The sequence below is a fragment of the Camellia sinensis genome, chromosome 5 (assembly GCF_055761805.1).
Source record: "Camellia sinensis isolate YWXY chromosome 5, ASM5576180v1, whole genome shotgun sequence".
Taxonomy (NCBI): Eukaryota; Viridiplantae; Streptophyta; class Magnoliopsida; order Ericales; family Theaceae; genus Camellia; species Camellia sinensis.
The window spans coordinates 158,451,841-158,465,523 of NC_138965.1; the positions used below are offsets into that span (position 1 = coordinate 158,451,841).

At 37.4% G+C, this 13,683-nt stretch overlaps 1 protein-coding gene across 1 annotated transcript; it reads left to right on the forward strand.

Moving 5' to 3' along the window:
- Positions 1-6,199: 6,199 nt before the first annotated feature.
- LOC145791816 (uncharacterized) lies at positions 6,200-12,498 on the forward strand. The gene is made up of 2 exons (XM_082872258.1): positions 6,200-7,102; positions 12,457-12,498. Exons 1-2 carry the CDS (start codon positions 6,200-6,202, stop codon positions 12,496-12,498), a joined length of 945 nt encoding a protein of 314 aa, XP_082728384.1.
- Positions 12,499-13,683: the final 1,185 nt, after the last annotated feature.

Here is a 13,683-nt window from a genome sequence, read left to right on the forward strand (position 1 = left end):
AGAGAAGGGCACTTGAAGTTTGTTGATGTCTTGAAGGTCGGAATCCATTGGGATGAAAAGCTTGTTCAGAGCAGCCGTCTAGCCGAGATAGTAACCTCGGTTGCAGGGCTTGGTTTACTTGCTCCTTGTAAGCATCACGCACGTCGGCTTGGCTTTCGGCGTAGGCCTTTTCATCAGCTGCCTTGATTTCGGCCGCCTTGGTCGCCAAGTCCTCTTGCAACTTCGCCTCAGCTTTAGCAATTTGAGCCTCAGACTCTTTTGCCTTGGCCCTGAGAACATCGGCCACCGCTTCAGCGACCTCCGCCTTCTCCTCGGCTTGATCTTGAGCCTATTTGGCAGCCTTGGCTTGATCCAGCAGCAACTTCATTTTTGCCTCGGCGTTATTGAGGGAGGCAAGGAAGCCGACAGCCTCTTTGGTCTTACGAACCAACTATTTCTTCAAATCCTAGGCTTTTATTGCAAAAGAATGAGCATACTGGATCGTTTAGAAGAAAAGGAATAAACAAGTTTGTAAAATTTTAGAATATGAGAACTCGAAGTAAAAAGCCAAAAAAGAGTTAAGAGACTTACCAAAACTGAGTGTTGCATCATTAAGGCAAAATTTTCATACTAGGTGACCTCGGCCATACGATTTAGATTAGTTGGCAGAAGGATAGCGGTAGAAAAAGCAACGCCGACCTCGATATTGTCGATGGCACTGTCGCTGGCTTTGATTGGTTGGTCTCCAATTGTAATGGTAGGAGCCCAGGGGTCATCGGCTTTGAAAGAACTTCGGTTTGCATCCACTTGGGACCTCGGCTTCTTTGAACGTGAGGTGTCGGACGACTGATCTTCGGTAGGCCTCTTGTCCGCGTTGGAGGCATTCTTTTCAGCTTCAGCCAATTTTGAAATTGGAAGGGTATTATCTGTATCAACTTGGGTGACAGAGGCTTTTGTCTTAGCCCTCCTTACCTTTTATAGCTTTGGTTGGATTTGGGATTGAAAAGGGGAAGACTGGACGGTAACAACTCCTGGGAGGTCAGCCAAGAGGTCCTCCACAACGGCTTTGTTGTAGCCCATCTCTTCGACGGTTGTAGCAACGGTGATGTTTGTCCAAAATGAATTGTTGGCAGGGCAATTGGTGGGTTTGTTGGGTCAAATACCGATTCTTCAAAATCTCGTCATTTGCGACTTCGGGTTCTATCGGCAGGGACGTTTGGTAGAGCTCGGCGTCCGCGTCCGCGTTGTGATATCGAGATGAGTTAGGGGGCAGATGTCGATGGCAACTCAACTGGATCAAAAGAAGAAGCCTAATCAGTTCTTGGTGAAGAAGTAACTGGAGGGGTTGAGGCAGACGGTGGAGTTAGACTTCTCCGAGGGACGTCAGGCAAAGCTAACTTGTACGTTGGGATGTAATTGAGTAGCAAAAGGGCTTTGAGCTTGTCGATGGGCAGGCCGAGCAACTTTTTCAAGTCCTTGCTGGGGAAAAAAGTTTGTCGGAAGTCCTTTGTCGGCTAGGGAAGAGCTGCAAAAAAGAATAAGAAGGAAAAAGTATTCAGACGAAGATATATGAGTTGACAAGTCCTAACAGAAATATGATTAAAAAGATGACTCAGTTCTTATCATCACCCTCTTTAAACATCGATCTGTGCAGAGGGAAGAGATGAAGATCATCATCAGGAGCAAATTCCCAGTTGCCCAAGACAATGAGGTAATCATCTCCAACACCCTTGTTGGAGTTTGGGAGGTCGGCTATGATTTTGTATGCAGTGGATCTAGGTTTCAGGTAGTAAATATAGTCATTTTTAGACTTTAGGCCACACATGGTATAACAATACTGAATGTCAACCAATGTTCTCCTTGTGTTTTCTCGGTGAGCTAGGGCAATTATACCATTAATAACCTTATAGGAATTGATAGCTAGCTGCATAGGGTTGAGTTTATAATAGTGAAGGATTTTCCTAAAGAGAATATCTAAGGGAAGTCGAAGTCCACATTCTATGAAGGCCATAACAGGGAAAGGCATGGAGTCTCCATCTAGCATGATGGAGTCCTCCTCCCCGGCTAACCTAATCTAGACGTCGACGAGAATGGAAAATTTTCTCTTAAAATATTCGAGTTTTTGTGGGGTGTTAACCCTCCACCTGAACATACCCATTATCTCGTGGTAAAGGGGTTGGGCAACAAGGTGATGGATATAGGTTTGAATACCTTGGCTAAAACCTAAACTACCACTGGGGCTAAGGTTTTGTCAGTTCTAAGGGGAGTTTGTTTTAGTTTCTCCTAAGTGTTTGGTTTCTAGGAAAATCCCAACCCTAAAAGCTAAGTACGAAGACAAAGGTGCAAGGGCAAATATCTGGAAATCAAGTCAAAGAGAAACAGAAAAGAGCATGATTCAGACTCAAGAAAGAAACAGAGATTCAAGAACACTGAACAGGTGTGTGCAAATGTGCCAAGGTCAAGACCAATGACAAATTGTTAAAACATCAAACACTTAAACAGTGCGTATGCGTGTGCAAAAACCACGAACAGTGTATATAGACACAGAGATAAATTGAACAGCACAAATTGCAAACAAACACATTTGACATTTTGAATGATGAAATTCAAAGAGCAGTGAAAATTCAAGGAACCAGAAATGACTCATGGTGACTAGAACATAAGAACAAACGAAGAACAGTACAAATTATTCAAAAAAATACGAACAGTAATATCAGGGACTTACTGACTGAAGCCGAAGAAGGAGACGCTGGAGTTAGATCACTTGAAAGATCAAAGTCAGATGATAAAAAGGTCACCAAAGGAGGTAATCGGAGCGAGTACAAAGCTTCGAAGGTATAAAAATGGCGGAATCTAGAGAGCGAAAATTTGAGCACAAGAGAGGGAAGTGTAAGAATGAGAAGTGAAGAGGCAGAGAGAGAGAGTAAGAGTTTTGTCAAAAATTCAAAAAGGCGGCAAACCATAATGACATGCCTTAGACTACGTGTCTGTTAGGCGGTGTGCGCAGAAGAGAAGGATAGGTACGAATCAATAAAAGAAGGACACTTGTCCACTCATGAGCTCAGATACACGTATTAGGTACGAATCAATAAGAGAAGGACACGTGGCGGAAACAGATGAGAAAACTGTGCATGACAGCTCATGAGTGGATAAAACTCTTGGAGTTCTTGATTTAATGAAGCAAAAACCTCGGCTAGAGGAATGATCTCAGTTAAGATACTTAAAGAACTTGGTTCTTGGTTCTTGATCCCTGATAAAAATGGATAGTTAAGTGCTAGGTACTTGAAGTCGACGAGTAATGATCTCAGTCGATGGGAATGAATGAATTTTTAGCCGACGTAGTATTTGAACAAACGATGTAGGTCTCATCACCTCAGGATGCCGAGATAATAGAACCTAAGGGGCAGTTGTGGAGACGTATTTTGTGAGGGACAGCACATGGCCAGGGCGACGCCAGAGTGTCAGCCGAGGTGTCACATGGCCTGGTTTTGACGCCGAGGTTATCTTGGCTAGGCTGAGGTTATCTGCGGAGATATCAGAATCCGGGATAAGCGAATAAGGGACAAGAGTCCTGGAACAGGTGAGGATCTCAATCTGGATAAAGATAAAGTTCTTAAGGAGTTTATCCTTATCTAGCTGAGAGTCCAAGATGAACATTGAAACTGAGTCCATTGAAGTTAGGCCTCTACAGGGATTAGGTCAGTGCTGGCTATAAAAGCAGGGCACTCTCGTGGGTCTGAGGTATGTGTGAAATACTGGAAGCAGTAAGTTCTTTCTTGTGAGTTAAGCACAATTGGCTATCTTTAAGAGATAATTACTGACTTGATCGTTAGAGTGCCCCTGAGTGGATGAATCACCACCGGATTCTTATCTTTCTGTGACAGGTTGTTCGGGCTTAATCTATTCTGCCGGTGTTCTCCTGCTGAGTTTTCCTGTTTGATTGTGTGGTCAAAAATCAATACTCACAGAATCTATTTAAATCTAAATCTGTCTATTTTAGTTACGTATACATCTTGAACAACATAAGATAAACTGCACTTATTTTTACAAATATTAGTTGGATGAATTAAATCTGTAAAATTATGTTAAAACCCTTATCACATAAAAAATTATTTTATTATTTTTGTAAAGTAAGAATAAAATGGCCTTTTTAGCCATCAAATCGAAGGAATGATAATCCTACCCTTTGTGCAGATTATTAATCTTTTTATAGCAATCGGATATGATTTTGATTGGGTTCACATATTAACAGTTCAATCATCCTCCGCACTCTTAATCCAACTTTGTAGTTTAGATTGGCAATGAATCGATAGGTCCTTACATTAAAAAAAATATATATATATATATATATTTCCATGATGCTCTTTCAATTTGTTAGGCTGGGTTTTGATAAACAAATGGATCCTATAATAAAGCCCACCCATTAACTAATGAGCTAGGGACTACCTGTACCAGTCACTTGGATCCTACAATGGCAGCATTCATTAAACATTTAAGCCAATTTTGTTTTTTTTTTATTCTTCACTGTTTAGTTGTGTTTTTGAATTTATTAATAATTTTAGGAAGGAAACAAAAAAAAAGAGAGAGAGAGAGAAAAAAAAAAGTAAATAAAATGAAATTAAAATTTTTGTCACCATTGATAGATTAAGAGTGTTGCATATGTCGGTTTTGGCTATTCAATTACTAAAATTAACATTAATTTTTTTTTATTTATTATTTTTTTTTTACCTTAAACGTTTCACAATAAATAAATAATTTTTTTTATATAAATTGAGCTTACACATTTTACATTAATTTGGACTCTTTTTTTTCCTGTTACAATCGCTTCAAATTTTTTTTGGGTACAATCAAAATCTATACAGATTCAACATCAACCCGATCAAAAATTTTAAAGAAAGAAAAAAAAACTTCAGAATCATCACACATTCACATCATCCTTTTTTTTTTTAATTTTTTATTTATAAATATTATTATTAATGATTCATCAATGTCAACTACGTATATCATATTTTTCTACATTCATCAATATATCAACCACAACACAATAAAACACATAGAACGGAAATTTATATAATTAAAAATAATAATACAGTACATAAATGAAATGGTAATAAAGAAAATTTCAACCAAAGAAAGAAGAAGAAGAAGAAAGGGTCAATAAAATATGTGTTGAACCATTTTAATATCTTTTATTTATTTATTTATATATTTTGTTCATGAATTTTCTTTTGTCTTGTTCATGAATGGAGATTCATTATTTTTGTGACATTTTGTCTTGTTTATGAATGGAGATTAATTGGAATTTATGAACTTGGTGGTGAGTTAATATTTGGATACACTATCCCTTTTCTCTAAGTTCATGGTTATTATTATTTTTTTGTATATTTTGTAAAGTCTTAATGGCCTATAAATAGTTTTTCTCATCTACTCTTTTCTACACCAACACACCAATTATTTTTTATACTTGAGAGATTACTAGCAAAGAATGATGTTTTTCTTGATGGAGCTTTGGATTCACTATCTTGTGCAGAGTTGGCCAGAACCATACGACAAGTGGTCGGACTGTTGTATCTTGGAGGGGACAAGTCATAGTTTTGTGACTGCTGCATCGGTATTTAGGTTCTTCCTACCGCAGTATGCTTGATTTTCTTAAAGAAAATGAGATATTCGTGTCTCAGCTTGATCTATTTGTATCTCATTTTCTTTGCATTATTTATCAATAAAATATAATTTTTTCTGGTATTTTCATCGACAATTTTAAGGAGATAAACCATGGAACAAGTATCAGAAAAAACCAATGATGGAATTAGAGATCTCAACAAGCCTTTCAAGTTCAAGGGAGTTCATTTTAAGAGGTGGAAATGAAAAGTTCTTTTTTACCTCAAACCTTTTGAAAGTTGCATATGTTCCTACCAAGAAGAACCTAAACAAAATCCCAACCGAGGAGATAATTGATGAAGACTACAAGGCACATGACGCAAAAGTGGCTTCCTATAATACAGATGAGTATAAATGTCGCTTTTATCTCTTAAATTTCCTTGCTGATCAATTTTATGATTATTATGATACCACTTATACTTCCACGAAGAAAATTTAGAAAGTTTTACAAACTAAGTATGATACTGAAGAGGCAGGAGCAAAAAAGTATGCAGCTAACCGCTTTTTTAGCTTCCAAATAGTGGATGGAAAATCTGTTGTGGAGCAAGCACAAGATTTCCAAATGATAGTTGCAGAAGTAAGATCTGAAGGCATCAAGATTGGTGACAACTTGGTAGTTGCAGGACTTGTTGATAAGCTACCGCCATCTTGGAGAGAATTCCAAAAGTACATGCGCCACAAGCAAAAGAAGACTTCCTTTAAGGCGTTGATCACTCGCATCCGAGTCGAAGAGGAGGCTAAAGGCCAAGATGCATTAATAACACAAGAGGGTAATGACAATTCTACTACAAAGGTAAACTTTGTTTCAGCAAATAATAACTTACCCAAAGGTCACAATTCAAAAAATACTTATTTGAAGCCTTATAAAAAGAATATGAAGAATTATGGTAAACCTCACAATAAATGGATTAATCAAAATAAGAACCAAGGTCCATCACCTCCACAAAACTTTACATGCTTTGTTAGTGGCAAAAGTGGGCATATTGCTCGAACTTACAAATTCCGAAAACGTGCACCTGCCCCAAAGGCTAATGTTATCAAGAAGCCATTTGTGGCAATGATTACAGACATTTGCATGGTTAATTATGTGGACGGTTGGTGGGTAGATTCTGGTGCCAATAGACATGTTTGTTATGATCAAGCTTGGTTTAACGTGTATACTCCCTTTGATGATGAGAAAACAATTATGCTTGGTGACTCTAGTCAAACCAAGATACTTGGGAGTGGTGAGGTTGACCTTAAGTTCACCTTTGGACTTGTGCTTACTTTAAAAGATGTGCTTTATACACCATCCATGAGAAAGAATTTGATGTCAAGTTATTTGTTGAATAAGGCTGGTTTTAAGCAAACTATGGAATCTGATCAATATGTGCTTACCAGGAAGGGTATTTTTGTGAGTAAGGGTTATGCTTGTGATGGGATGCTCAAATTGAATGTTAAGATTAATAAACAATCTACCAATTCGGTTTACATGTTGTCTTCTATTAATTTTTGCCATGCTCGCTTGTGTCATATTAACAGTAAATATGTGGGAATCATGAGTAGTTTAGGATTAATTCCTAAAGTGACAAAATTTTTTGAGAAATGTGAAGTTTGAAGTAAAGCAAAAATTACCAAGCGGCCTCATAAAAGTGTTGAAAAAAATACCAAATTGCTAGAATTATTTCATACTGATTTGTGTAAGTTTGAAGGATTTTAACTCGTGGTGATAACCGATATTTTATCACTTTTATTGATGATTTTTCAAAATACACAAACGTATATTTATTAAAAAAATAAAAGTGATGCTTTTGAGAAATTTAAAGAATTCCTTCTTGAAGTGCAAAATCAATTCGGTAGAAGATTAAAAGAATTAGAAGTGATAGAGGCCGGGAATATGAATCTCTTGAATTCAACTCTTTTGTTTAGTCATTGGGAATTATTCATGAGACTACGTCACCATATTCACCTTCATCTAATGGTATAGCTGAAAGAAAAAATAAAACGTTAATTGACTTAACGAATGCTATGCTTATTGATTCAGGTGCTCTCTCAAATCTTCGGAGCGAGGCTATTTTAACAGCTTGCCATGTGATAAATAGAGTGCCACACAAAAAGACTAAAATTGTACCTCATGAATTGTGGCGGGGGCATAAACCAAATCTAGATTATTTGAGGGTTTGGGGTTGTTTAGCTTTTGTGAGGCTTGCAGATCCTAGGCGACCTAAATTGGGTGAACAAGCTACCACTTGTGCTTTTCTTGAGTATACGTTGCATAGTACAACTTATAGATTTTTTTTTATATGGAAAATAATATTATTTTTGAATCAAGTGATGCTATTTTTCATAAAAATAAATTTCCTTTCAAATCTAGAAATAGTGGGGGTCGAACAATTTCTAAAACTATTTTATCCGTGCCTAACTCTTCTACTCCATCTCAAGTTTTTCAAGATCAAGAAAATTTTCAAATCCAACCAAGGAGGAGTAAACGAGCTAGGGTTGAAATTTTTTTTTGGCCCTGACTATTATCTTTACAATGTGGAAGAAATTCCTCTTATGGTACAAGAAGCTTAATCATCACCTGATGCTATTTTCTGGAGAGAAGCTGTAAATGATGAGATAGATTCATTACTTTCAAATAAAATATGGAAGCTAGTGGATATACCTCAAAGTTGTAAAACTATTGGGTGTAAATGGGTCCTTCATAAAAAACTTAAACCGGATGAAACTATAGATAAATATAAAGCGAGACTTGTTGCTAAAGGTTTTAAGTAACAAGTTGATCTTGATTTCTTTGGTACTTTTTCTCCGGTTACTAGAGTTACATCCATTAGACTGTTGATAGCAGTGGCTGTAATTCATGATTTAAAAATTCATCAAATAGATATAAAAACAGCATTTTTAAATGGAGATCTAGATGAAGAGATTTACATGGACCAACCCGAAGGCTTTGTGGAGTCTGGCTAAGAAAGCAAGGTGTGTAAGCCAACTAAATCCCTTTATGGTTTAAAACAAGCTCTTAAATAGTGGCATGAGAAATTTGATTCATGCATGCTTCAGAATGGCTATAAGACTAATGAATGTGATAAGTGCATATATTATAAAACTTGTGAGAATACACATGTGATTATTAGCCTATATGTGGATGATCTACTTATCTTTGGCTCTAATTTGCATATTATAAATGAGACTAAAAATATGCTTAATAGCCACTTTGATATGAAAGATTTTGGTGAAGCCAATTTTATTTTGGGAATTAAAATTACCAAGACTAAGGGTGGCATTTTTCTTGATCAATCGCATTATGTTGAGAAAATTTCAAAGAAATATAACTTTCTAGACTGTAAACATGTTGCTACTTCTTTTGATGCAAGAATACATTTATTTGTTGTAACAAATGAAAAAGAAGTGACTAATAAAAAAGAATATGCTAGCATGATTGGTAGTTTGAGATATGCTATTGACTGTACTAGACTTGACATTGCATATGCTGTTAGAGTACTTAGCAGGTTTACTAGCAACCCAAGTCGAGATCATTGGCTAGCCGTGGGAAGAATTATGAGATATTTATCTGGTATCAAAAATTATGATTTGTTTTATAACAAGTATCCTGCAGTACTTGAGAGATATAGTGATGCCGATTAGAACACTTTGTCAGGTGATTCTCTCTATACCTTAGGTTTTATTTTTACCTTGGGTGGTGGTGCTATATGTTAGAAGTTTAAAAAAAGACTATAATTGCTAATTCTACAATGGAAGTTGAGCTTATAACGTTAGCTTCAGCATATGAGGAAGCAAATTAGTGGAGAAATTTGTTACATGAAATTCTTTTTTGGAAATGTGTTAATTCGTTGTGATAGCACTGCTGCTATTGGTAGAGTGAACAACCATTTTTATAATAGTAAATCTAGACCTATTAGAAGGAAACACAGTAATGTGAGATCCTATTTGAGTAATGGCATCATAACTGTGAATTATGTAAAATCTTGTGATAATCTTGCGAATCCGTTAACCAAGGCCTTGGTGAGAGATAGGGCCTGGAATACATCGAGAGGGATGGGTTTAAAGCCTATAAAATCATAAACCATGTATGAGGATACCCAACTTGGGGACCAGAGATCCTGTAACTAGGTTCAATGGGAAGAACAAATCATATAGTGGTTGTAAAAAATGCACTCCTTAATATTTTTGTTATCCATCCCTATGATGTAAGTACATTTATCCTGTAATGTTGGAGGGTTGAGTTTTTATACTCTTAATGAAATTCTGTAACTCTTGTTAAGTGAGGTGTGTAAATTACAGGAACTGTAACAACCCTCATGCTGTTTACTGATTAATGACTGATTGATTACCGATAATCACCGATTACTGCTAAACGGAACTGATAATGACTGATAACTGACTGATAATTGAACTGATTAAAGTACTGAACTGACTGACTGAAATTGGAAACCGAATTGATTGAGTATATGTTAGTTAAATTGCATTCTATCTGTTTGACTGTATGATTATCTGTTCATGCTTATATGTTTAAACTGCTAATTGAAGGCCTTATCGGCGGCCGAATTAGAAACCGACTGATGTTCCATGACCCTCGTAATTAATGTGATTTTATGGTGTATTTACCTGAAAACTGATTAGGTATGATTAAATTAGATTAAAATAAGCTAATTAAAGAGTTTGACGTAATTACACTTTTGCCATCTAGTGGGGCCTTTGTTTACTCATATTTGAAGCCTTGTGTATGCTTTATCAAAAACATTTTCCTCAGTCTTCTTCTTGTTCTTGCCGACCTTGAGGGAGAGAGGGAGAGAATAGAATTGTTCTTGGAGGTTTGGCTTGGTCAACTTGAAGAATTGCTTGAAATTGAAGTGTATCCGCCTATTTGAGCTCCCTCACTTCTAATTCTACACCTAAGGTAGATCATTCATCATCTTAATGGTGTCTTTGAGTTATTCTTGCATGATTCATGCTTCATTGTAGAACTAAGTCATGAATTGGTTCATTACTGTTGAATTGAAGCTTAATTGTTGCATGCATGTACATATATTGAAGTATTGAGGTTGTAGTTCATAATTCCTCACATGCATGTTCATAATTTTGTAATGGTCCATGTTTTCAACTTGTTTTTGGATCAATTGGCTCCCTAGAGCATCAAATTGAAGCTTTAAAATGATTTAAAGATCATGCATGTCATGTTTGAGGATTGTCCTTGGAAAATGGTTTGAAATTGGGTTTGAATAAAACACCCTTGGGCTTTGATTTCTCAAATTGAGTTTTGAATCATGTTTAACTATGAGTTTACATGTGTTTTCTGGAAATTTAGCCCAAGAGGTCGAGTTTTGATGCTTTTGAACTTGGTTTTGGAGCTTGGAGGTGCAATCTGGGTTTTCCAGATTTCGCACTTCCGCTCGAGCGGGGGAAGTGCCGCTCGAGCGTGGAATCCGAGCATCCAGCATCTCTCTGCACTGTTTTACAGTCCGCTCGAGCGGAGGATTGGGCGCTCGAGCGGAGTCTTGTCTCAAGCTCGAGCGGGCGTCGAGCGGAGATTTCACCCATCCAGTACTTTTACAGTACGCTCGAGCGGGGAAGTTTACGCTCGAGCGTGTACCTTTGTTGCATGACCGCTCGAGCGGAGAAACGTGCGCTCGAGCGGGACTCTGTTTTTCTGAAAATGCTTTTAAATGTGCATCTTTGCATCCTCATCCTGTTCTAGGCATTCTTAGGCCTAGTTTAAGGCATCTTGTTGAGGATATAGATGTAGAACACACCGAGGCATTAGGGATTAAGTTGTTATCTTTCCCAACTGTGTAGCTTAGTGTGTGTTCAACCTGTGAACTATGTAGGGTTGGCGACTGGGGAGGCACGCTCTAGCATACTGTAGCCCAAACTCTGTGAGTAACAATTGTGTAAAGATATGTTCAACTGATATCTTTTGAATACTGAACTGAACTGTTTACTGAACTGGTATTACTGAATGAATATATGTCCTTTATTTCTGAACTGTACTGTGGCATCCTCAGTACCTACTGTTTACTGTTACTGTTACTGTTACAGAGATCTCTGTTGGGTCCCCCGCGGAACCACTACTGTTTACTGACTGATGGCCATCATTACTGTTCGGTCTTTTAAGACCTACTGTCACTGTTATGCTAATGAATGTACCACATATGACTGTTTACTGTACTAAACAACTGAAATACTGATTGAATTGAACTGTTTTCATTACTGTAAGGACATTCATTCTAAACCCCTTTACGCTTTATGTTATTCACTGGGCTTTAGCTCACTGCTCATATATATATGTAGGTGTACAGGCACCAGATCGGAGCTAGGAGCGTCAGGGTAACTCCAGTTTTGTCAAGCCAGCCTTTGTGCCTCACTGCGAGGTTCCGAGTTGCCATGCTATGGCTTGGGGGTGTTTTGTTTGTTTTCCCCCGCCTGTCTTCATACTCTCTAACTGTTCTGTATAGACTGAATGTTTACCGTACTGTTATCAAGGGATTAGGTCCCTGTACTGTGTGACTGTAAATTCTGTATAGACTGTACTGTTTGTGTATGTATGAATGCATGAAAAATCTTTTTGGCATACAGACTGTCGCAGCTCATTGGACATTGTTTAATTACTGTTTTGGCTTCCGCCAGGCCCTGTACTCTGTTTTACTGTATTACTGTTCAGCAGGCCTTCGGTAATCTCGGATTACTGGCCGGTTACGGTGCTAAACCCATAGGGCCGGGTTTGGGTCGTGACAGGAACATCCTTGACAGATTTCACCTATGTGAGCATGAAAGTTGGGCCACTTTCTATGACTGTACTGGGCTTTATGCTCACCCTTATAGGATATTGGTGCAGGTGAAGATGTGGTGATTCCACCGAATTGAGGGCGTGGATATATTTTGTGATGAGTAGATAACTTAATTTTTGTTGTGGACATAATTGCTAGCCAAGGGTTATTCATGTATGGGCCCGAGAAACCATTTTTGTGTAACCAGGTTTAAGCCTTGAAAATTGTAAACCATGAGGGCATTTTATTATTTTTGGAACATGATGCTCTACATGCTATAGATTCATATATTTCCGTATCATTGAATGTATAATTCGCATGGGGAACTTTGTATAAACCTTGGAGATTAATGATGTAAAGGTTGGAGAATTGTTATATTCATTAGTGGATGTTGGTTGGTGTATTTTAATTGTGATGAATTATTTTTAGGGCGTTACAATATTTATCTGGTACCATAAAATATGGCTTATTTTATAAAAAGTATCTTACATTGCTTGAAGGTTACAGTGATGCTAATTAGAATACCTTGTCAGGTGATTCATTATCAACCATTGGTTACTTATTTACATAGAGAGGTGGTGCTAGAAGTTGGAAATTGAAAAAACAAACTATTGTTTCTAACTCAACAATGGAGGCTGAGCTTATTGCTTTAGCTACAGCTAGTGAAGAAGCAAATTAGTTGAGAGATTTGTTAAATGAAATCTCTTGTTGGGAAAAACCGATTCCATCTATATTGATTCATTGTGATAGCATCGCAACATTTGGTCGAGTTAATAACCGTTATTATAACGGTAAATCCAGACCTATCAGAAGAAAATATAGTACTGTGAGATCTTATATGAATAATGGCATTATAAATGTGGATTATATTAAATCTAGTGATAATCTTGCAGATCCATTAACTAAGGCTTTAGCAAGAGATAGAGTGTGGAATACATCGAGGGGGATGGGGTTGAAGCCCATTGAATATAGAATAAGCCATGTATGAGGATACTCAACCCAAGCACTAGAGATCCTGTAACTGGGTTCAATGAGAAGAACGATCATATGATGGCCGTAAGAAATGCACTAAATTAATTTTTACCCTTTCTTATAATATAAGTGTATTAATCTTGTAACGTTGTAGAGGTTGAGTTATGAAAAAATGCTTAATGAATTTCTATAGCTCCTATTGAGTGAGGTGTCTGTAGACACCCCATTTTTGACCGGCCTTGAGACTCAGATGTCACCAGTTGAGCGCTCGGTGATACGGCATATTGTGCTCGTTCAGAGGTTTCAGAGT